The sequence below is a fragment of the Episyrphus balteatus genome, chromosome 1 (genome assembly GCF_945859705.1).
Source record: "Episyrphus balteatus chromosome 1, idEpiBalt1.1, whole genome shotgun sequence".
In the NCBI taxonomy this organism is placed as follows: domain Eukaryota; kingdom Metazoa; phylum Arthropoda; class Insecta; order Diptera; family Syrphidae; genus Episyrphus; species Episyrphus balteatus.
Window position 1 is genome coordinate 92902239 of NC_079134.1, and position 26352 is coordinate 92928590.

Here is a 26352-nt window from a genome sequence, read left to right on the forward strand (position 1 = left end):
ATGAATGGGAACAGAACAGACCCATCTTCAATAGCGAGTCTCATGTATGGTACACAGATGGCTCCAAAACAAATGAAGGTGTTGGGGCCGGAGTATTCGGAATGAACACCAAAACTTATCTGCACCAGAGCATGGACAGCTTCAATTCCGTATTCCAAGCAGAGATATTCGCAATTGAACTCTGCCTCAGAGAAAACTTAAACAGAGCTGTAATAAACAAAAAAATTTATATTCTCTCTGACAGCAAGGCCGCACTCCAAGCTCTTAGGAGCAGTGAAGTCACCTCAAAGCTGGTATGGGACTGTATACAACTTCTACACCAGCTTGCCAGTACAAACAGAGTTCAACTCATTTGGATACCTGGTCACAGCGGTCACGTTGGGAATGAAATAGCAGACACACTAGCCAGAAAAGGTTCCGCATCTACATTCATGATGCCAAGACCATTCTGTGGCATACCAACAAGCACTGCAAAACATTACATTAATAAATGGCTAAGAGATATGGCTAATCATTACTGGACGCATACGGAAGGTAACAGACAAGCCAAAAAATTTATACCAAACATCTCCCACGCCAGAACGAAACAACTCCTCACACTTACCAGGAGTCAGATTCGCATAACCACAGGCTTCCTTACTGGACACTGCTCAGTAAAAAAACATCTCAAGACCATGGGCATTACACAAGACGATACCTGCAGAATGTGTAACGAAGACGAAGAAACAGCAGAACACATATTGTGTCACTGTAATTGCTTAATTAATACACGTCGACGTCACCTCGGAGGGTATTATCTCGAAGCGGAAAACATTGCCGCTAGTTCACCCAAAAACATACTAAGTTTTCTAAACTCAGGATTTCTACGTGAACTCTAAAAAGAGGACATCACAATAGGCCCATCAGAGGCCGCAGTGATAAGGCGAATTATTCCCACCTCTCACCCTAATCTTAATCTTAATCTTAATTGATTAAACAAGCAGCTGCCCTGCACGTATTGAAAGATATACACAAACCTCTTCAAACTTACAAAGCCTACTCTCTACGGGCGCGGCGAAGCGATAGAATTCCCATAGGAAGTTAAATATCTAGGGGTTACCCTAGGATAAATTCGACTGAAATTCTCATATAAAGAAGTCCATTGACAAAGCCAGGACTGTCTTATGAACCAGCAAATGTCTAACTGGTAAAAACTGGGGCGCCAACCCCAAAATCCCTCGCTGGCTCTATACAGCCATTGCCAGACCAATAATAACAAACGCTGCACCGGTCTGGTGGCATAAAACAAAACGAAAAACAATACAAGCCAAGCTCAATAAACTACAAAAATTAGCTTGTATCAATATTACAGGAGCAATGAGAACAGCCCCCACACAGACCTACCACCACTCCATCTCCTAGTAAAGAAAGAAGCCATGGTCAACGGATACAGGCTTATCGCAGAAGATAACTCTAATTCCAAGATAATTCACCCCGATATTCTCACTGAATTAAATAGGGAAGAATTACTTAACCTTTCGAACCCAAGCTATGAAAATCGATATTTAAAAATGTTTTTTCAGTATTATCGTGTCAAAAACATCACAACTAAGAAATATGAATACCAAAAAGTTATGTTCCAAAATAATAAATAGCAAAACTAATGTGTTACTCTCATGTTACATGTAAGTAGCATGCACTGCCTATGACCACCAAAAAAAGTTGGTGAACTGAGAAAATAACTTTTTATGAAACTATAATGTATGCTACTTTTTCTAAGCCAAAAAACAAAACACTTTCTGCATTAACATTTTTTATATCTTTTTTTAAAAATTATGACCATATATTAAAAAATTTTTTTTTTGCAAAAAAAAAAACGTAAATTTCAGTCCCTTTTTTGATAAAAAAAATTAAAGGTATGATTTTTGACTAACTTTTTGTACTAATCCAGTAACTAGGCATTATTATCTTTCAATTAAGATATCGAAACCTTAAAAATTATTGAATTTAATATAATTTTTAAAAATATGTTACATGAGAGTAACGCTGGGTCCGAAAGGGTTAAAATATCTCTAGTAGAGAATTGTCTCCCAAGATATAACTTCACCCAGAACAGAACAGACCCACCCCGACTAACAATTTTTCTTCTGTTAAGCTTTATACATGCTTCTTTTGCTTCTATAAAGCTTTATAGAAGCAAAATTGTTAGTTGGGACCTTCAATAGCGAGTCTCATGTATGGTACACAAATGGGTCCAAAACAATTGAAGGTGTTGGGGCTGAAGTGTTCGGAATGAACACCAAAACCTATCTGCACCAGAGCATGGATAAGTTCAATTCCGTATTTCAAGCACAGATATTCGCAATTGAACTCTGCCTCAGAGAAAACTTTAACAGAGCTGTGATAGACAAAAAATTTAAATTCTCTCTGATAGCAAGGCCGCACTCCTAGCTCTTAGGAGCAATTAAGTCACCTCAAAAGCTAGTATGGGAATGCATTCATATTACACCAGCTTGCTTGTACAAACAGAGCTCAACTTATTCGGATACAGGGTCACAGCGGTCACGTAAGAAATGAAATAGCAGACACACTAGCCAGAAAAGGTTCCGCATCTCCATTCATGATGCCAAGACCATACTGTGGCATACCAACAAATACAAAGTACTACATTAACAAAAATGGCTAAGAGATATCATTACTGGACGCATACGGAAGGTAACAGACAGGCCAAAAAATGTATACCAAACATCTCCCACGCAGTGGCGGCCTAAGGGGGTGGCGAACAGGGCAATCGCCCAGGATCTCGCTCTTGCAGGGGCCTCGCGCCTCATCCAAAACAAATATTTAAAATATAGCTTTTTTCCTTACTACATATATTTTTTGTATTTAAAACTTTTTATTTTGATTTTTAATTATTTATTTAGGTTATAACGGAGTGGTAAATTAAAATTAAGTCGTGAATAGCGACGAAACGTTTGGAGAAATATGATTTAAAGTTTTGTATTTGCATTTAAAATCAAATTGACCAAAATAGCCTCCATATAGATAATATAAATCTACAAATACTCGTTAAAAAATTGGTCACATAAAAAATACATATAAAATTAAGTTAGTTATAAATAATTTATGGCGGATTTACACGACTGGCAATTTGCCAGTAATTTTGGCAAACAACAACTGTCAAATGCCTTTGCCATAATATTGGCAAAGAAAGAGCAGGTTCATTTTGTATAGCGTCTTGTATTATTTAAAAAAAATTGCGGAACGTTTATACAACGAAAATAAAAATGGTTATAAAGTTGCAAACATCCTGGCATTATTCATTCAGAACATAATTGATAGTGCCAATAAATGGAGCCTCAAAACACTAGAAACCCTGTTTTCATCATATGTGCGTTTCTTTTCTAAAAAGGATAAACTCAAGCGTTTTTTAATGATGCCAGAGAATTTGTTTTGAATATAAAACATGATTTTTTTGCTATAATAATGCAAATAAAATTGTTCCCAAAAAAAATTTTTGGTTGTTTAATAAGTTACAATACCCAGTTTAAGACTTCCGAGTTTAGTTATATTTGGTTATTTTTGGTCTGAGTCTAGACCCAATTTCAAAAATTGTGCTATTTTTCGAAGAGGAGACAAATTTAGTTCGAAAAATTTCTTTCTACAGAAAAATGAGCTCTGTATTTGTTAATTTTGAAGGTAAATCTTTATATATAAAATATTTTAAGACTTAAATGTATATGTATATTTTCGGACTGTAAATTTCCACAAATAACAAAATAAGAAAACGAACACTTTTAGAGTCGGGAAATCAAGATGGAAAAAACCCGACTATAGCAATAATTTTATTTATAATAAATACCGTTACATAAGGATTTTGTACTCTGTACGTTTCTTAATTACTTCACATTATATATTCTATATTCTGTACGCTAAATAACATTATATATTCTATATTCTTATATTATTATATTTCTGTACTCTGTACGCTATTAACTTTATACAACTTTTTATTTTATAATAAAAACTCGACCGACATGCTTAATACGTCTAGTCTGTACCGGGCTATAGAGAGAACTGAACTGAACTATATAAAATAAGAAAGGGTAGATTTACTAATATTATCACAAAACAAAAATGGTAGACATTATTTAATACAGATACAAATACAAATACGTTTACATTCTTTGGTATTGCATGTCGGTTCGATATAGTATAAAAGGCAAATTTATAGAAGGAAATCAAAATAATAATTCTTTATTTTTAATTCAAATCATATATGCATTATGCATAGGTATATTTTTTTTTTATTTAATAAAAAAAATAAAGTTAAAGGAAATAAAAAAAAAAATAATTTACAGAAAAAAAATAATTTAGGAGAAAAAAAAATATTTGTGTTGAGCTCCTCTGGTCGTGGATAGACAGTGTTGAAATATCTGTAATGAAAATATTAAGGAAATACATGAGCCCTCTAAGTTTCCCTTTTTTTGTTAAAACTAGGAAAAGAGAAAGAAAGGAATAAACAAAGAAAAATTTATTATTAGAATCTTAATATTCAAATAAATGTGTGTGTGAATGCCGTAAAATTAAAAAAAAACTATACGAAGCAGGAGGACACACATCTTCATTAAAAAAAAAATAAAAGGAATAAATAGTACTAAATTTCAAGGTTCCTAGTCAACAACTAGCATGCGAACGGAGCAGGAAAACACACACTCCGAACCGATTCCCCAGAGGTTGACTCCTTTCATTTCAATACTATTTAAAAGCACAACAAAAAGAAAAATACACACAGAGCAGGAAAGCGCACATCCCCGTGTGTTAGTGGATAAGCGGCAACTCTCAGCAAATCCACCGAAAGAGAAGTTAAACCAAACCAACCCACCGGCTGCGAACGAGAAGGGAGAACGCTCATCTCGAGCCGATACTCCGGTGGATGGTTTTACCAACCAAATCAACCCACTGGCTGCGAACGAGAAGGGAGCACACACATACCGAACCCGAACCGATACCCCAGTGGATAATTTTTGAGAGAAAGAAAAAAAAAATTCATTTGGCAAAGAAGAGAAACACACATGACAAAGCAAAACAATAATACTAATATTCTAGCGGAGTTCGACTCTCTTTCTCTCTTACGTCGCATTTAAATTCCTAAACATATAAAAAAAAAAACTAAACATGCACAGAGAATGGAGACAAAAAGAAGGTACACACCAGAGAACCAAACGAGTCGAGTATTGTTTACGAACATTGAGTACTTACTCGAAAAAAACGATCTCGAACAAACAGAATCAACACAACTCAAATATGTTCGAGCTTTCCTGTTTAGGAGTATGATGACTCGTAAGTAATCCTACATTTCAAACGAGTTCAAACGATCATTTTTCTTTTCGAGTAAAATCGAGTAAAATGATCGTGAACAAAATGTTTATGATCAATGTGATCGAAATTACTCGAACTGGAAAGGAAATGTTCATAGTGTTCGAGGGTGGTTTTTCTTGTACCATAAATAAAAGAGAATCAGTTTGGTACACAAAAGCAAGTTACATTTGTTTTATTTAAATTAATTAATTTGACAAGATAATGAAATGAAGAAAAACATATTAGAATAAAATTAAATTAAATACAGAAAAAAAAAGAAAAATTAAATAAATCTTAATGCTAGATACAAAAAATTGAATAAATTAAATTAAGTTAAAAATTATGACACTTGTATTTATGAAAAAAAAAATATTTAAATTTTAAGTTTGAATCCGCAATCATCAAATTATTTACAGTTTCTGGGTTCAACCTCGATCGTTTTTCTGTAATTATATTTCCAGCCTGTGAAAATGCTCGTTCTGATGCTGCTGATGTTGCGGGAATACAATTCAAGATTTTATGTGCTTGCATTCTTCAAAAAAATGTTTCATCTGAGGTGTTTCAGCACTCGCTTTCTCCAAAACATTGTGTAAAAGATGACCGAAGCAATTGAAACGAAGATTATTTTCCAAAGCTTTGATGACATTGGATCCTCTGTCAGTAACAAAACGAACATAATTTATGTTGTCTGTGATTCCATATTCCAAGAAAATAGTTTTTATTTTGTCAAAAATATTTTCTCCTGACAATGGTGCTTCAATTTCATCGACAGCCAATACTCGTTCAAATAAACTTTCATTTATTATGTAATGAATAGTAAGCGCCAGGTAGGATCTCATTTTAAAGCTGTCAGTCCACAAATCTGTTGTTGCCGAAAAGTTTTTAACAAAACCGAGTTCTGTTTTGACTATTTCCACTAATTTGTTTTTAATATTTTTTACATTGTTGCTTATGGTTGTTCCAGTGGGAAGCATGTCTTTCACGTTAACATGTTCTCCGTATTTAACACCGATTTTTATACACTCTTTAACAAATGCCTGCATTCCAGAGCCTTCTACAGTAGAAAACGGTCTAATATCTTCAATGCACAGCTTCACGGACACATCAAAAACTGCTTTCTTATCGGCCATCGACACAATCACTTCTTTGTTTATATTTGGCAAGGTTTCTTTAAAACATCTGTGCCTCAAAAGGTTCGTCGTTTTTTGCACGATCTGCATGCCACAAAGTTTGGTATAGTATCACCATTTTGATTTTTTATTTCGCCAAAAGTCTCCCATACCTTACTTCGGCAGCTTCTTTTGTCGCAAATAGAAAATATATTATTATTAAGATTTAAGCTAATACTTTGTTCTTCCATTGTTTTTTACAAAACTATTACTTTTTTAAATGAACTCAGAAGATTACTATTTAAATATTGTTCTCGTAAGAAATCAGCTTTTGAACTAAAATATTTCATTCATAACTTTCCCTTTAACCCTTTCATGCTGATTTGTAATTTCCCCAATATACCTACCCGAAAAAATAGTAATTTTGTTTTAAAAACAATCATCCCAAATCGCATTATTGCATATTTTTTAGGGATAGGTTTCTACTACGCACCTACCTGCACAAATTAACTGGGCATTCCCCACTACCCCATTTGTATTGTTACCTAACGATTAATTACTTTTTTATTTACTCAGTCATTGAAAATCCTTTTCTAAACCACAATTGTGAAATTAAAATAACCTGCTTTAATTGCAGTTGTACCGCAAACAACCAACCCTCAAAACCTAAATAAAAAAAATATGCAACAGGTACCTAGAGGACGTAGAAATTGGAAGTGGTTGTTTTCATTGTTCAAAGTGTTCATGATTTTTCGATCACGTTCGAACGTTTCAATCACTTTCGATCATTTCGAGTAAAGCCTAGTGTTTATGAACAGTCAATCTGTTTACGAGTAATTTTGTTCGTGGGTATTGAGGATCGAGTATACTCATGAGTTCAAACAATTTGTGTGGTTTTGTTTGTGAGTATTTTTGTTTATGAGTAAGATGATTTACGAGTATAGAGAGAAAACGATCGAGCACGAACGATCATTTTAAAAAATTGAAATTGTTCGAACAGGTTCGAACATACTCATTTGGATCTCTGGTACACACACACAAAACAAACAGACACAAAAAATAGTAAATAAATAAGAGAGGGAAAAAAAAATATTTCGTCGTCGCGGCAGCGCGACGGCTTCAAATACACTCCTGCTCAAAATTAACGCACACTTTTTTTTCTTTAGTTATACCCCTGCATCTTGTTTGAAATGGCTTTAAAATTATTTGTTGTATTTTTTTGTGTTTGCTTATTGTTTAGCAAGTCAGAAAAATGCTAAATTGCAACAGTATTGTTAACCAAAAAAAAGATAAACCAAATTAAGCAATTCAAGGTCTGAAAACTGATATTAAAATAATTTTTGTTTTTTAAGAAAAAAAATTTTTAAAAATGGAAACGCGTGACAGTTCTTTCCAATAAATTTTTTCAATACTTGGCATTGTCTCCTCTAGCGCATATGGTAATTTGGAGTCGTCTATTCATTCCACGAATTAAGTTTTGAAGGTTTTGTTGTAACTTTTCTTTCACTGCAGTTTTCTGTTAATCAAGAATGCTTGGAGGTGGATTTCGGCCGCAAATGCATTTTTTCAACATTTCCTAGACATGTTCTATTGAATTTACATCCGGATATCTGTGTGGTCAATTCAAAGGTGGCACATTTTAATCATGAAGATATTCTCAAACCACTCTAGCATGCATTATCGTGCATCAGACTGATTTGTGGACCAAATCTAGGGGTGATTGGAACCGCATGCTGTTCGAGAATATCAGCCAAGTATCTTTGGGTACTTAAATTAGGTCTAGGAGATCTCACTAACTCCGTAGGTGTTGTGAGGCAGAGTTTACTCCATGAAAATGTATGACTCATCTCTAAAAGGTTCGCGGGTTGACAGATAGACTTCAGCATACCTCTCCAAATCTTCCCCACAAACATTTTATTCCATACCTTCAATTTAAGCTAACTCCTGTCTTATTTGAGAAAATAACCACGATACTGTGAGATAAATACCCCGTTTGTATGGCGATTTGAATCCGAATTGAATCAGGATTTAGGTCTATATATACCTGAATCGAATTGAATCCGGATTTGTCGATCCGATCCGACTCGGGGAGCTGAATCGAATCGAAAATATGCATATATACCAAACGAATTGAATACTCGAGATATAATTTATGGTGGAAATTGTGTGTGATTGTCTTCTTATTTGCAAATTTTACTGTATGTATGTATTATGATATCTAGTTTTACTTGCACTTTGTTTTTGGTTAGATTTTTCTATTTTACTGCAAATATATTTAAAAGAAAAATTGTGCTTTCGATTCTATTTCAATTCGATTCCTCGATCTGGTACTTCCATATACCTGGATCGAAATTTCGATTCAGTTTCAATTCGATCTTTAAATCGGTCATACAAACGGGGTAAAAGTAATAGTAGGACTTTTTTGTAAAATAAATATGATGTGCGTTAAATTTGAGCAGGAGTGTAAAACGAAATAGAGATAGCATAGAAATTGAAAGGAAATAAACAAAAACTTAGAGAAAAAACAAAACTCAGTGACAATATTATAAATGAATTATAATAAAACTCGCATTTACTGTTTTTTAAATTATTTATTTTGTTACTCAACTACACAATTAACACCACACTGGCACACTGTTCAAAGCTTTACACTCTACTGAATGCAAATCTTTGAAGATTCTCGCCGATCTTCTCCTCCGTGCAGATTCTCAAATCTCATATATCCTTTCAGCACAGCCTCTCTTTCTCTCACGGAGCTTATCACATAAAAGAAAACAATCGCGGGAAAAAGGAGACATGTACTGTTGCGATTTGCGGACAATCAAAAGATCAAGAGAAGGACAACAGAAATAAAAAAAATAGAAGTAAAGGTAAAAAAATAGAAAATTGAAATACATAGAAACAACTACGATAGAATAATTCGCAAAGATTAATGGATTTAAGAAAATATATAAATGTTGAGTGAAACTTGGAAAGTAGAAAAGATGGAAGGAAAATAAATAAATATCATTTGTTAATTCTTACAAATGAAACTCGTCAAACATGACAAATAACTACGCCAAACAACCAGACCTACTTTCTCAGCACATACTACTTATCAAGGAGGACAAAGGGCCTCGCAATGATCTGCCACCCGGATCCTCGCTATGGATAAGGCAGCCGCTGCTCCCACGCCAGGACGAAACAACTCCTCACACTTACCAGGAGTCAGATTCGCATAACTAAAGGCTTCCCTACTGGACACTGTCCAGTAAAAAAACACCTCAAGACCATGGGCATTATAGAAGACGATACCTGCAGAACGAAGAAGAAACAGCAGAACACATCGCCGCACAGTGTGGGATTTGCGAATTTAGCGGAATTTAATTCGAAAAATGACTTGTCTTGTTTGATGCCAAAACGGGTTTTTCTTAAAGCTAATACATTGTAGAAAGTGATAACAAAAGCATTGATAGGTGGGAATCATGTAAACAAAAATAAATAGCTTCGAAGTTGCAGTTGGCGATTTTTTTTCTGTTTATTTGGTGAAAGAGATTACTTTGCTCTTAATTTTTTCTCGTGCGTTTGGTGTGCGTTTTAATAAAAGTTTTATTTTTTTTATATTTTCTAAATATCAAGGTATAATTATTTAAGTAATTTTTTATTTCACAGGGTGTTTTACATTTTTGTTTTGGTGATTGAAGTTAAAAAAATGTGTTTTTTTCGATTTTTGTACCTTTGTTAGAGCAAAACTTTAGTTATTCCGCTTAGAGACAATATTCAATGCAAAGCTTGATTTCAACGGCGTATACAAGGGGGGGGGTCACGGGGTCATGACCCCCCCCCCCCAAGAACTCAGAACTTAAAAAAGAATTTGTTATGTGATACTGAAATCTCTTGAGTAATATTATTTTAAAAAAAGTTGAAGTTTTAGAACATGAAACAAAATTTAAAAAAAAATTATATTTTCAATGCAATTTTTTTTACAAAACTTTGCGATTCGTTTGCCTGAGGTTAGGAAGACTTAATTCAAAAGTTAAAACTGTTATTAAGTAAAAACGATTTTTATATTAACTTTCTGGGCTAGCGGAAAACAATGAACAGTTGTTTTAAGGCAAATTATTCAATCGAAGTACTCGTAAAGTACATTTTATTTTTAGGAGAGGATAGCCTCAATTGGTCAAAATTAAAGCCTAGTACGCTGCTGAAACGAAACGAAAAATCCCATACAAAAATGAAACAACGAAATGGTAAACCAAAAATTTCGTTCAACTTTTCGTTCTGTAGTACGCCGTTCGGCACAACGAAATTGAAAGTCTAAACTTCTTTTTCGCACACAAACAATTTCCGGGGACATTCATTGTGTGTGGAAAAATGACATTTTGAGTTTTTACTTGCTCTATAGGGCAAGTATTGGTTTCGTGTCGAAAAAAAAATTTGAGGTTTTAATCAAAACCAACATTACGATGATGGAGAATTCCAAAAAAGTGGGTCTCGCAATTCCGTCCGTGCTTCTGTACGTCTGTGCGTCCGTGCGGTTGTGCGTCCATCTGTACACATTTCCACAGCCTAAACGGGTGGACGGTTTTTTTTCAAATTTGGTACAGATGATTTTTATGGAATTCTGAAAGTTGTTTTTTTTTTGTTTTTTTGTATCTCCCTTAGAAAGTGTACCTCTCATAAAAAATTTTTCAATTCAAACCAAATAACTCGAAAACGGCTCTAACGATTTTGATTAAACTTTGCAGACGTAATATTCAAAGCAATTGCAATAAAACTGCATTTTTAGTTTTTTCGAAAAAAAGTCAAAAAAGTGTACCTCCCATACAAATTTTTCAAATTGTACCAAATAACTCGAAAACGGCTGTAACGATTTTGATTAAACTTCAGAGCAATTGCAATAAAACTGCATCTCTATTTTTTTTTTTTTTTTTCAAAAAAGTCAAATAAAAAAAACATTTTTTTTTTTCATTTAACAAAATTTTGCCCTAAATGTCGGCTCTTCCCCAACATCAACAAAATGTCTTTAATTTTATATAGAGGCAGCTTTTAAAATCTACAAGTAAACCAACATAAAAGTGTTTTAAACTGCAAGAGCAAGTACGTGCGACCCCAGTCGTGCATTTTATTTTGTTTGTTTTTGTTGTTCATTTGCATGTCTTTCTGCGATGCGTGTTTGCTTTTTTTCATTTATGTTTTGCAATTTTTGAGTATTTTTCGGTCCAGATTTCGCAAGCATTTCGTTGTCCTCGTGGAGACCGACGAAAAATTTCGTTTCACATCAGCAGCGTTCTAGGCTTTAAGGTTTAACGCTAAACTTAAACGAATCTCATACCGTTTTTGTTTGGTTATTTTTAGAACTATACATTCGGAACTTTTCGATTCGAAATGCAAGACGCACAAATTTTAATGTTTAATAATTCAAAAAGCCCATTTTCAGGTTTATGCCTGCTATCAAAACTTTTGAAAAAAAAAAAAAAAAAATTGGCATGACCCCCCCCCCCAAGAAGCAAACCTGTATACGCTCCCTGCTTGATTTATTATCTATCAAGAATCACTAAAATTTGACACCCCAATTTTGTTATGATATATATTTTTTTTTTTTCTAAATGACCATCAAAAAAAAAAAAATTATGGCATACCGTAAAAATCGAATAACTTTTTGGTATTTTGTTAGAAGAAGAATGTTATAGAATTAGAAACTTTTTTTATTTCACAGGGTGTCAGTCTGTCAGTCTGTCAGTCTGTCAGTCTGTCAGTCTGTCAGTCTGTCAGTCTGTCAGTCTGTCAGTCTGTCAGTCTGTCAGTCTGTCAGTCTGTCAGTCTGTCAGTCTGTCAGTCTGTCAGTCTGTCAGTCTGTCAGTCTGTCAGTCTGTCAGTCTGTCAGTCTGTCAGTCTGTCAGTCTGTCAGTCTGTCAGTCTGTCAGTCTGTCAGTCTGTCAGTCTGTCAGTCTGTCAGTCTGTCAGTCTGTCAGTCTGTCAGTCTGTCAGTCTGTCAGTCTGTCAGTCTGTCAGTCTGTCAGTCTGTCAGTCTGTCAGTCTGTCAGTCTGTCAGTCTGTCAGTCTGTCAGTCTGTCAGTCTGTCAGTCTGTCAGTCTGTCAGTCTGTCAGTCTGTCAGTCTGTCAGTCTGTCAGTCTGTCAGTCTGTCAGTCTGTCAGTCTGTCAGTCTGTCAGTCTGTCAGTCTGTCAGTCTGTCAGTCTGTCAGTCTGTCAGTCTGTCAGTCTGTCAGTCTGTCAGTCTGTCAGTCTGTCAGTCTGTCAGTCTGTCAGTCTGTCAGTCTGTCAGTCTGTCAGTCTGTCAGTCTGTCAGTCTGTCAGTCTGTCAGTCTGTCTGTATAAGGAGCTACAGCCTAAACGGATGGACTGATTAATGTCAAACTTGGTATGTAGCATTATTTGGCGACTCTCCAGAGGGGTTTTTGGAATTAATTTTTTTGGACCAAAAATAACGGTACTTGTCATATACCGATTTCAGTAAAATTGAAATATCTTGAAAATGGCTCTAACGATTTTGTTTAAAAAATTCAAATGTTAGTTTTACGTTAAGGTCTATCTTTCAATGAAAAAAATTTTTTCTGAAAATCATTATTAACGGTACCTGCCATAGAACCGTTTTTTTTAAATCAAATTATCTCCGAAAGTGCTTATTCGATTTCAACGAAACTTTTTGTGATGAAGCATTTACATAATTTAAATACAAGCCAAAAACAAAATTTTGCAAAAAATAATTTTTGGATTTTTAAAAAAATTTTGAAAATTTTTTTTTGAAAAATCAAATTTTCGAAAACGGGACATTGAATTTTCTTGAAATTTTGTGATTAGAAGCTGATTAGTAGTTTCTACAAAATGGCATACCAATTTTATTTTAAAACTTTTTTTCCAAAAAATTATTTATAAAAAAATAGTTTTTTAAAAAACGGCTCTAACGATTTTGAAAATTTTTTTCTAAAAATGGATGTTAATATATCAATCAAAACTGCATACTTGTTTTGGAGGGCTATTTAATTTCAGATTTTATTTTATTTTTTTTTTTAACGAATTTTATTTTTTTTCCAAATTCCTATATAAAAAGTCTTAAAAATATAAGCAACTTTAACTCTAAGAGCAAGTACGTGCGACCCCAGTCGTGCAATTTATTTTTTCAAACATGCCTTACTTGATTGCCTAAGGTTAGCCCAGCATGGCCCCAGGTTTAATTTCGTTAGCCCACCATTAGTTCTTAGATTATAACTGAATTTTTTTTCACCTCAAAAATCACAAAAAAATATTTTTTTTTGTTCAGTGTAAAAATCGTAGGATATTCCAATTTTTTTTTCTATTCATATCAAAGAAAAATTATTTTGTTTTCCTGTGAAAAAAATCGTAAGTTTAAAACCGTGGTTTATTTGCCCAAGATAAGACCAGAATAGCCCAACTTTTATTTTCGCTATCCTACGCTTAAAAATAATTATAGAAGCATTAGTATAAAAATTCACCTCACAAAGAAAAAAAAAAAAATAGTTCGCATACACAACAGTGACGTTTTTTAATTTTTATATAATTTAGTAAATCCAGTGCGGTGCGCATCAAATGTTATTTATTTGAATTAGAATTCTTGCTTGATTGAATGTAGTCCTTTATGTATGGAAGCTAAAGTTGATTTGTTCAATTTAACCTTTTTGGTTTGCCATATAAGCTACTTGCTTAGTAAAATCTATCCAACCATTTTTTTTTTTTATTTTTTCCACAAATTTTGCCGCCCTAACTGAGTGGCGCCTGTTTTGCCTTAAGGCAGGTTCGGCACCATAAAAAATTTCTTGAAATAGAGATACAAAAAAGTGGTAGTTTTTATTTGCACTGGATGCGATATCTATGCAACTGTATTATCTGTGGTTTGATGTTGTCAAGCGTCTAAAATTTTACTAACCTATGTATAAAGGTACACAGTTTCCAATAAAACAAGGCTATCGAAAGCGAAATGGAAAACAATTTATCACTCATACTCCTTCCACGCTTTGAATGTTAGGTGCCGTAGAACAAAGTGTCAATAGAGATCAAGCAGATCATTGTGTTCTCTTACAATCTGTTTGTCTATCTTTCTCTCTTTCTATAAATAAGAATATAACGTCACGAACATACCAAAAATAGATTTTTCCACATTTATTCACATGCCCATTTTTTTGTTTACTAAATTTAAAACAGAAAATAGTTCACTGTAACATACATATTTAAATTGAATTCTTGAAACTTGTAAAAAAAATTAAATAAATAAAATATAAAAATTTCATTTCGGTTAGGTTTATTAAAGATAATAAAAAAAATAAAATATTTGCAGATATAGTTTTGTTATATGTATGCTCAAAGATAACTTCTTCACAAAGGAAAACATAATTTTTATTTTAAAATGCAAGTGAATTCTTCCATAAGCTGTGACAACGACAATGGGACCATTAAACACACTGTGCTTCGTAATGGAATTATGAACGAATTGACAATTCTTAACAGTGAGTTTATAAATATCAACATTATTTGTCTTAAAAGCGAATGAAACAATTTTTTCTATTCTATTAAAATTAAAGTGGAAGACGCCGTCCCGAAAACTTATGTATATTATATGTACTTGACCTTGAAAAAAGCTTAGGTAGGGGAAAGATGCGAACAGCGAGACACATTTTTGTAAATTGTTATTTTTCTGAAAGTTTACAAGCTATCTCAACTTAACTTTGAAGTCATTTTAAGACATATATTATCTTAATATTGCAGGATAAGTTATAATTAAGGAATGACTGAGAGCATCACATAAAATTAAAATGTAGAAAAAGTGAAAATGTCCCACTGTTTGTAAGGCGAACAGTGAGAGGGACGAAAAAACAAAAACAGATTAACGAAAACTTAAAATTAGTAAGTAACTAGTATTTAATTAATTAAACTATGTTACTTTACAAAAAAAAAAAACAGATAAAAAAAAAACAAAAGAAAAAAACACCACAAGATCATACTGAAATAATTTTAAATTCATCGATTTCTTTTCGTCTATGTCTCACTGTTTGCTTTTTTACAATCTCTTACTGTTTGCTTTTTGTCAATTCTCAGAAAAATCTGAATTTACAAAAAACGACAAGGAATTCTCAGTACTTGTTATTTTTTATGAAAGCACTAGCATATATAAATGTAATACATAATGTAAAAATACTGGACAACCGGGACTTAACACCCCGAGGATGACCTAGTCAGAAGACTTGCAAAATTAAGCCACAACTTAAATTCAATCGGAACAAAAAGGAAACAAACTTTTGCTAAAAATATGAATGCGTCTTTTCATAACAATAAACAAAGTTCTCCGAGCCGCGAAAATATCTGCATCTTCGGAAGTTCAAACTAAGTATTGATAGCAGGCACGTACCCCGGGGAAGGCTTGGTGGGCTGAACGTGTACCAGTTGGAAAATTATTTGAACAGCATCCATTGCAAGCGGGCTTAAATGGTGTAAAATTTCTATTCTAAAATCATTTTAAATATTCTCAATAATAAAAATGCAAAGGAAGGATATTTCCTGAAATTTCATCAAATCAAATCAGTTAAATAGACCCATCGAGTCAATCAAATTGTTTTAGCCTTTATTCATGTGAACCAATTTTATTGCTTACTTTTCAAAATTGTTTAAAAAAACTTAGAAAGAAAAATATAAGTATAAAACAAAAATTAAAGTTGTTTGTAAAGGAGAATGCCTAAAAAACCTCCAACCGCTTAAAATGAGACATACATGGTTTTAAAGGACATCAATCGTGAATAACAAATCGTCGGCCTCATAAGAAAACCTCGTAAGTCGTAATAGTACGGTCAAATTAGACTAAAATAAGGGGGTGAGGTTACATTAATTCCCAGCAGAAAATTGGTAGGATTGTTGGAAACACCATCATAAATTAAATCTAAAAAGTCCTCATCGATCCGAGGCCTGGAAAAAAATTTACGGGGGGTCAAAGGTCAGAAAAACTGGTTTTTCACGATTTTTAGCAAAACGGTTAGTCTTTCCAAAAAATTTTCAATCCAAGAATTGTAGACCAGATTATTATATATAAAAAGTGTCATGTCAACGTAAACTATCGGACACCCTGAATTGTATTCGGATCTGTTCTAAACAAAAATTCCCAGGGAAATGTTTTCGGGAGAAGGGCCCCAATCGGAAAAATGGCGAAAATTTCATTTTTTTTTTAGCTTGAATTTTATTCTTCTATGGTTAAGAATATGAGGTCCGTCAAGCTGGGTACGCCACAACCGAAAATCCAAAATCTGAGTATGCAGGAATTTGTTGCTAATTTGTTGCTAATTTGTTACCCCAATCCCGAATTTGTTGCTCCTGCCCTTACCCCTTAAATCTGTGGCGTGCCCAGCTTGACGTCAAGCTGGGTACGCCACAAATTAAAATTCAAAATTTCAAAAATGTAAGTATGCAGGAATTTGTTGCTAATTTGTTGCTAATTTGTTACCCTAATTTCGAATTTGTTGCTCCACGTTTTGCCCTTCAAATGCACATTAACAGATTATGCAAAAAAGCTAAATCGCCCAAAAATTATCGCACAGACAAAAAAGTGGTATCAATAAAAAGAGGTCCTTGAAACCTTTTCAAAAAGGTCCATATCAAGTTTTTATTCCAATCCCTTCATGTCCAAAATGCCTTGTGGAGCTTGAATGCATTTGTGGAACATATGTGGATGAAACGAAAAAACGCAAAAACACGTAATACTCAAAATTTCAAAAAAATAAGTATGCAGTAATTTGTTGCTAATTTGTTGCTAATTTGTTACCCCAATCCCGAATTTGTTGCTCCCCCCCTTACCCCTTAAATCTGTGGCGTACCCAGCTTGACGTCAAGCTGGGTACGCCACAACGCAATTTTGAAAATCTGAGTATGCAGGATTTTGTTGCTAATTTGTTGCTAATTTGTTACCCCAATCTTGAATTTGTTGCTCCACGATTTGACCTTCAAATCGACTGCAACAGATGCAATTTTGTGGAGACTTTTTATCTATACGCTTTTTCAAAAAACTAAAAACGCCAAATTATAGACAGAATTTGTTGCTCTGCGAAAAGCTATTTTTAAATTTTCTATCATTACCCAATCCCATCTTACAGGAGGAAAACTAATTTTTCGATGACGTCATCCAACAACGCAAAAAATCGTAATACTCAAAATTTCAAAAAAATAAGTATGCAGTAATTTGTTGCTAGTTTGTTGCTAATTTGTTACCCCAATCCCGAATTTGTTGCTCCCCCCCTTACCCCTTAAATCTGTGGCGTACCCAGCTTGACGTCAAGCTGGGTACGCCACAACGCAAATTTGAAAATCTAAGTATGCAGGAATTTGTTGCTAATTTGTTGCTAATTTGTTACCCCAATCTTGAATTTGTTGCTCCACGATTTGACCTTCAAATCGACTGCAACAGATGCAATTTTGTGGAGACTTTTTATCTATACGCTTTTTCAAAAAACTAAAAATGCCAAATTATAGACAGAATTTGTTGCTCTGCAAAAATATATTTTTTAATTTTCTATCACCACCCAATCCCATCTTACAGGAGATAAACTAATTTTTCGATGACGTCATCCATCAAGCTGGGTACGATAAAACACAAATTTTAAAATCTAAGTACGCAGGAATCTTAAGCTATTTTGTTGCTAATTTGTTACCCTAATCTCGAATTTGTTGCTCCACGATTTGACCTTTAAATTGGCTGAAACAGATGCATGATTTTGAAACTTTATGATACAAACTACAAATTTAACAATGCATAGATTTAATACTCTTTGCAGATTAATGCTCAAATCTTTAATTTGATGTAAAAACTACCTTAAAATACTGTTAAAAACTTCCAAAAACAGAACATAACGCACTTAAACCAACTAGCTGCAGGTAATTCAATGCTCTTTAAAGGCTACGTCATTTCCAATATTTGGATATACATACATACCTACCCTTAACCTTTCATATTTAAAAACCTTTAAGGGCTGGACCTACCTTCAACCTACTTCACTCCCTTCAATAAAACGCAAAGTAAAATTCAACACTCCAACTTGATTTTTATGGATGCTCCTCAATTCTTAGTTTAATAAGTGTTAGGTACTGCTACCCATTCAATTCCTATATTGCCAACAGCTTTTTTGTTCTATTTTTCCCAGAAGTTAGGTTCCTCAATTTCAAAAATAAATTGAATTTAACGTATTTTTGCATCTTCCTATTTAAAACATATTTACTATATAGGTAACTTCTTCAATATCCTAGAAAAACACTTAGACATCTTTTGAAAATACCCCCAATTTTTTCCATATTTAAATTTATCTCTATAGCCCTAGTTTTGGAGAGATGCATTTCATTTACTACCACACTAACGACCTAAGATCTCAACTCAATTTATGTACCTACTATTCATCCAATCAGATTATTGCGATTTGCGACTTATTTTTATATTATAAAAACAAACCAAATACCTACATAAAAATGTGTACCTACATTATACTAAATACAAAAAAATCACACATTGATTTTCTATTTTCATAGAAATAATCGAGTGTGTATGCGTTAACTTTAAATTTGACTCCGCCCCCAACGGTCTGCTTTGATGAAAATAATACATATACTATTACAATTAGTTAGTATCTATATCTACGCACTACGCCTTGAAATGTTTTTTCTTTAGTCGGCCTCAGACCTCTAGTAAGGTAAGTACCATGTACGTTCTTTAGAGGCAAAAATGTTATGAAATAGGAACCTACATTTATAATGTTATAAACACACATAAGTAGGTAGGTAGTTTCGTAGGGTTTTCAGTTGAACTGAATTTAAAATTTTTAATTCTGGAAATATGTATGTGCAAGTTTTTTTTATGTTTTGGGTCTGCTATTGATGTGATGAACAACGCTGCATATTTTTAGGGAAAAACTTTAAATTAAGAAATATTTTTGTTCATATGTTAAAATGTGCAAAGCAATTATTATTGCTTTTTGTTTAAGATAGATAGATTTTTTCTGACTTCGGATTCGAGATCAGCACACAAAAAACATTAAAAAAACATACTTTGATTTCTATAAAAAAAAAACTGTTTGACTAGTGAACTCGAACAAGGCATTCGATTATTTCTGCCCGTTCGATTTCGCCAGTCAAAAAGATTTTTTTATAGAAATCAAAGTATATTTTTTTAATGGTTTTTTGTGTGCTGATCTCGAATCCGAAGTCAGAAAAAATCTATCTATCTTAAACAAAAAGCAATAATAATTGCTTTGCACATTTTAACATATGAACAAAAATATTTCTTAATTTCTTTACATAATATAAAGCAAAAACTTTAAGTTAAAAAAATAGACGTTTCAACCTTCACTTAAATACCGTTATAACCTTCCTAAGAGTTTTAATTTTATTTAGAATACCTACAATAAGCGGGTCTTCAGTTTATTAGAATTTAAAGTTTTTCCCTAAAAATATGCAGCGTTGTTCATCACATCAATAGCAGACCCAAAACATAAAAAAAACTTGCACATACATATTTCCAGAATTAAAAATTTTAAATTCAGTTCAACTGAAAACCCTACGAAACTACCTACCTACTTATGTGTGTTTATAACATTATAAATGTAGGTTCCTATTTCATAACATTTTTGCCTCTAAAGAACGTACATGGTACTTACCTTACTAGAGGTCTGAGGCCGACTAAAGAAAAAACATTTCAAGGCGTAGTGCGTAGATATAGATACTAACTAATTGTAATAGTATATGTATTATTTTCATCAAAGCAGACCGTTGGGGGCGGAGTCAAATTTAAAGTTAACGCATACACACTCGATTATTTCTATGAAAATAGAAAATCAATGTGTGATTTTTTTGTATTTAGTATAATGTAGGTACACATTTTTATGTAGGTATTTGGTTTGTTTTTATAATATAAAAATAAGTCGCAAATCGCAATAATCTGATTGGATGAATAGTAGGTACATAAATTGAGTTGAGATCTTAGGTCGTTAGTGTGGTAGTAAATGAAATGCATCTCTCCAAAACTAGGGCTATAGAGATAAATTTAAATATGGAAAAAATTGGGGGTATTTTCAAAAGATGTCTAAGTGTTTTTCTAGGATATTGAAGAAGTTACCTATATAGTAAATATGTTTTAAATAGGAAGATGCAAAAATACGTTAAATTCAATTTATTTTTGAAATTGAGGAACCTAACTTCTGGGAAAAATAGAACAAAAAAGCTGTTGGCAATATAGGAATTGAATGGGTAGCAGTACCTAACACTTATTAAACTAAGAATTGAGGAGCATCCATAAAAATCAAGTTGGAGTGTTGAATTTTACTTTGCGTTTTATTGAAGGGAGTGAAGTAGGTTGAAGGTAGGTCCAGCCCTTAAAGGTTTTTAAATATGAAAGGTTAAGGGTAGGTATGTATGTATATCCAAATATTGGAAATGACGTAGCCTTTAAAGAGCATTGAATTACCTGCAGCTAGTTGGTTTAAGTGCGTTATGTTCTGTTTTTGGAAGTTTTTAACAGTATTTTAAGGTAGTTTTTACATCAAATTAAAGATTTGAGCATTAATCTGCAAAGAGTATTAAATCTATGCATTGTTAAATTTGTAGTTTGTATCATAAAGTTTCAAAATCATGCATCTGTTTCAGCCAATTTAAAGGTCAAATCGTGGAGCAACAAATTCGAGATTAGGGTAACAAATTAGCAACAAAATAGCTTAAGATTCCTGCGTACTTAGATTTTAAAATTTGTGTTTTATCGTACCCAGCTTGATGGATGACGTCATCGAAAAATTAGTTTATCTCCTGTAAGATGGGATTGGGTGGTGATAGAAAATTAAAAAATATATTTTTGCAGAGCAACAAATTCTGTCTATAATTTGGCATTTTTAGTTTTTTGAAAAAGCGTATAGATAAAAAGTCTCCACAAAATTGCATCTGTTGCAGTCGATTTGAAGGTCAAATCGTGGAGCAACAAATTCAAGATTGGGGTAACAAATTAGCAACAAATTAGCAACAAATTCCTGCATACTTAGATTTTCAAATTTGCGTTGTGGCGTACCCAGCTTGACGTCAAGCTGGGTACGCCACAGATTTAAGGGGTAAGGGGGGGAGCAACAAATTCGGGATTGGGGTAACAAATTAGCAACAAATTACTGCATACTTATTTTTTTGAAATTTTGAGTATTACGATTTTTTGCGTTGTTGGATGACGTCATCGAAAAATTAGTTTTCCTCCTGTAAGATGGGATTGGGTAATGATAGAAAATTTAAAAATAGCTTTTCGCAGAGCAACAAATTCTGTCTATAATTTGGCGTTTTTAGTTTTTTGAAAAAGCGTATAGATAAAAAGTCTCCACAAAATTGCATCTGTTGCAGTCGATTTGAAGGTCAAATCGTGGAGCAACAAATTCAAGATTGGGGTAACAAATTAGCAACAAATTAGCAACAAAATCCTGCATACTCAGATTTTCAAAATTGCGTTGTGGCGTACCCAGCTTGACGTCAAGCTGGGTACGCCACAGATTTAAGGGGTAAGGGGGGGAGCAACAAATTCGGGATTGGGGTAACAAATTAGCAACAAATTAGCAACAAATTACTGCATACTTATTTTTTTGAAATTTTGAGTATTACGTGTTTTTGCGTTTTTTCGTTTCATCCACATATGTTCCACAAATGCATTCAAGCTCCACAAGGCATTTTGGACATGAAGGGATTGGAATAAAAACTTGATATGGACCTTTTTGAAAAGGTTTCAAGGACCTCTTTCTATTGATACCACTTTTTTGTCTGTGCGATAATTTTTGGGCGATTTAGCTTTTTTGCATAATCTGTTAATGTGCATTTGAAGGGCAAAACGTGGAGCAACAAATTCGAAATTAGGGTAACAAATTAGCAACAAATTAGCAACAAATTCCTGCATACTTACATTTTTGAAATTTTGAATTTTAATTTGTGGCGTACCCAGCTTGACGTCAAGCTGGGCACGCCACAGATTTAAGGGGTAAGGGCAGGAGCAACAAATTCGGGATTGGGGTAACAAATTAGCAACAAATTAGCAACAAATTCCTGCATACTCAGATTTTGGATTTTCGGTTGTGGCGTACCCAGCTTGACGGACCTCATATTCTTAACCATAGAAGAATAAAATTCAAGCTAAAAAAAAAATGAAATTTTCGCCATTTTTCCGATTGGGGCCCTTCTCCCGAAAACATTTCCCTGGGAATTTTTGTTTAGAACAGATCCGAATACAATTCAGGGTGTCCGATAGCTTACGTTTTTGTTTTCGTTCACTACAACCACGAATGAATGAATTTTATTAATTTCTTTTTTATAATTTTCTACAATAATTGTATGAGTACATTAAAACTTTAAAAATTTCATAGTATTGCAAATTTTCCTTAAAAAAAATGTGAAATCTTTTTTTCGATGCAAAATGTAAAAAAAAGTATTTTATGCAAATTTTTAAACACCTGTGGTATAAAATAAATCTATAGAAACCTAGGTGACCAACTTTCTTAAAAATATTCCCCTTAGACGAAAATATTTTTAAGAAAGCTGGCCACCTAGGTTTCTATAGATTTAATTTATACCACAGGTGTTTAAAATTTTTAATAAAATACTTTTTTTACATTTTGCATCAAGAAACAGATTTCAAATTTTTTTTTACGAAAATGTGCAATAGCTTTGCAGTTTTTAAAGCGTTTATGTACTCATACAATTATTGTAGAAAATGATAAAAAAAGAAATAAATAAAATAAAAACATGAGATGATAAAATTTAAAATACATTGAACGAAAAAAAGCCAATATTTTATGAACTAGTTGCGATAGAACTTTTTCTATCTGTTTTTAGAACAGTCATAAGTGTAGCTATCAGCTGTTTTAGGGTTGTCCATTCTCTATTGCACACCCTGTATATATTCAGACATATTTTAAACAAAAATTCCCAGGGAAATGGTTTCGCGAGAAGGGCCGCAATCGGAAAAATGGCGAAAATTTCCATTTTTTTTTTTGCTTTCCCATATTCTTAACCATTGAAGAACGAAATTCAAGCTAAAAAAATAATGAAATTTCAGGAACTTTTCAGTTAGGAGTTTTTTTTTTTCAGAATAGGCCTGATTATGACGATTACAACTCAACTTCAACTTTTTGAATCGTTATACCTAAGAAACGGTGGGTCTTAGGAAAAAAAGTGTCATGACACTTTTTATATATAATAATCGGGTCTACAATTCTTGGATTGAAAATTTTTTGATAAGACTAACCGTTTTGCTGAAAGTCATGAAAAACCAGTTTTTGTTACCTTTGGCCCTCCCTAAATTTTTTTCCAGGCCTCGGATCGATGAGGACTTTTTAGATTTAATTTATGATGGTGTTTCAAACAATCCTACCAATTTTTTTTTTTTCTTTTTATGTTTGTTACCGCATAACTTTGGACAGAGTGAATCAATTTTGATAATTCTTTTTGTATTGGAAAGCTAGTGGCTGCAATGTGGTCCCATTTCAATTTCGTTCAGTTAAAGGAACTATTAAAAAAACCATAAGACCCCGTTTTGAATCATGGAAGTCGGTTTTGTTTTTTTGATAAAAATGATTATTACTGGTTCCTTAGCTCAAAATATTAACTTCTCCACACCCAGAGAAAAAACGCATAGTAATTTTTAATACGATCTACATTGAATTAATGGTAAAAAATATATTCATTGATTTTCTAAAAATCGTATTATGCTTAAGTTACAATTTGTCACATCAATTTTTATAAGTGAGATGGCACAGTAGTAAAGCTCAAGCTTGTCAACCCAGGTGTAGCAAGTTCGATCCCCAGCGGATGCCAGTTTTACTTATTTTTTAATGTGTGAATAACTTTGACTTAAAGTGTGCTAATTTGATTCAATCATTTTCCACTTTAGGCTAAAAATGTAGTGATTTTCGATTGATTCAAAGTGGTTTCCATTGATTTTACGTTGTTTTTTGGCTCAGTGCATATAAATAATCCCCCAAAAAAATTAGCAAATGAATTAATTCCTTAATTCACTCAATTTTTGAGAGGAAAAACTATCATGATCTCAAATTTCTGTTTTGCATATTTTGTGCGACTTTGTACATAATTGAATAATTTTTTCTTGCATTCGAAGGGTGATATTTACAAGACGCAGATGGGGAAATAAACGTTTTGACCCAAACTAGCGTTACTGTGCTTGCTTTCAGAAAAGAGAAAAATTGATTGTTTCACTGTTCGCACCTTTCCCCTACTTAAATTAAGCGTTTTCAACTGCATTTTACGGTCAGAAGGCAACCATTAAACTGTTTTGAACTCAATTGTTTCGTATTGTGGAAGAAAATTCAATCATATGGGATCGTTTTTTTCTAGTATCATCCTTATTTAAGAAAGTGCATTGTTAATGAACTTTTTAAATATTGATTATTGATAGCAATAATCATGGATTTTTGCAGTTTTCAATATAATTCATCGAAATAAAAATATATAAGAAGGTTAACTCAATTTTAAATACCTTGATATTTTACAAGATAAAATCTAATATTTTTAAACAAAACAAAGTAAAATAGAGAACAAAATTTGAATTAAAAAAAAAAATAAAATTTTAGTAACAAAATTAAATTTTAAGCTTGACTAAACACAAAACAAATAGGTCGTACTAAAACAACGAAAAAAAAATTAAAGTGTTTTGTACTCTCTAAATTACAATCGTTCAAATTTGGAAATTATAAGGTCGTATATTTTAAGCCTCGTTTTTTTCATTCAATTCGATCTTTAGAAATATGAAAGTTATCCACCAATTTGTAAAGGTTAAGATGATTATGGTTATGTGGTGGCACACTCAGCCTTATGTAAAAAAAGAGTATTTTGACGTACTCTATCAGAGTTATAGATTATAGAGTACACATACGTGAAATAGAGTACAATACTCTTTTTTAGAGTACGGTTGGCAACCCTAAGTCCAGGGGAAAAACGACACATGTCCACTATTAGCATAAAATTAACTAATGATGAGGTCTTGTAGTATTTACTGAGCACTATCTGATGGCATCATTTCTTTTATAAAACAAATTTAAGCCTTGCTGAAAAAATAAATAAATTGTGTGCTTTTAGTACTAAGTTGTAAGGAGAACAAAATTTTAAAATGCGTTTTTCTCGAAATGAGTTGGAATGGACTTGTGCTGTTTTTCCCCTGGACCCTTCATATATTTTTTCGTTGTATGTTGCTTTTTTAATCCAAATTCGAAGTGCAAACTGAAATTTGATGAAAGAAACCATTAGTTATGTTGACCACTAAGATTTTGAGATATCAAAAATTTTTATTTACAATAGCTTTGAGAAATATAATATTTTTTTTTTTTAAAGTGCTTTTAGATTGCAAGAAGTTTTGCAAAATCAAACTGTGGTGTTATGCGACGTACGTATTATACTAAAAATTGGACTAAAATCCGAAAAAAATATACCTCAAAGTCAGCTAAGGCTCTAACTCAAACAAACACAAAAAGCTGTTTCAGACTTTAGAGGGGGCTCGAGCATCTGAGCTGCCTCTAAATCTATAAGATTTACGAACAAGTTTCATTCAATCATGTACATTATGATGAATTTTGCTAAAAAAATAAGATGATCTTGAAGGTTTGGAGGGGCTTGAGCACCCTCAGCCCCCCCCCCCCTCATTACGCCACTGGGTATAACACTTAGAGGAGCATTTTTATCACCAAAATCCTGCTCCATCCTACAGTGTCCGTTGGGATTAAATAGCAATTTTTTTTCAGATACACTTTGATCAATGCGGATACTCGTCTGTAAAATATTTTAAGTTTCACTTACGCGAACGAACAAGAATGAGAGATCTCGAAAGCAAGAGGTTTTCTTCTTCCGCTATTAAAGCTCTAAAGAAATTGTTCTTTGAATCTCGGGCACTGGGGCCCA

The 26352-nt window shown here is 33.0% G+C and overlaps 1 protein-coding gene across 8 annotated transcripts in view; it reads left to right on the top strand.

Annotated features, from left to right (window-relative positions):
- The first annotated feature begins 14189 nt into the window (after window positions 1-14189).
- The window catches only part of LOC129921226 (SLIT-ROBO Rho GTPase-activating protein 1-like), a 747084-nt gene continuing 734921 nt past the window's right edge, over window positions 14190-26352 (top strand). For 4 of the 8 annotated variants that reach the window (XR_008773488.1, XR_008773486.1, XR_008773487.1 and 1 more), the window contains exon 1: window positions 14191-14912. Coding sequence is in view for 4 of the 8 variants with exons in the window: in XM_056002960.1 (XP_055858935.1) it covers window positions 14813-14912 (100 nt within the window). In the remaining 4 variants the exon portion in view is untranslated. Of the gene's footprint in view, window positions 14913-26352 lie in introns of all 8 variants that reach the window. The other 4 variants (XM_056002958.1, XM_056002959.1, XR_008773489.1 and 1 more) reach the window with 4 other exon arrangements.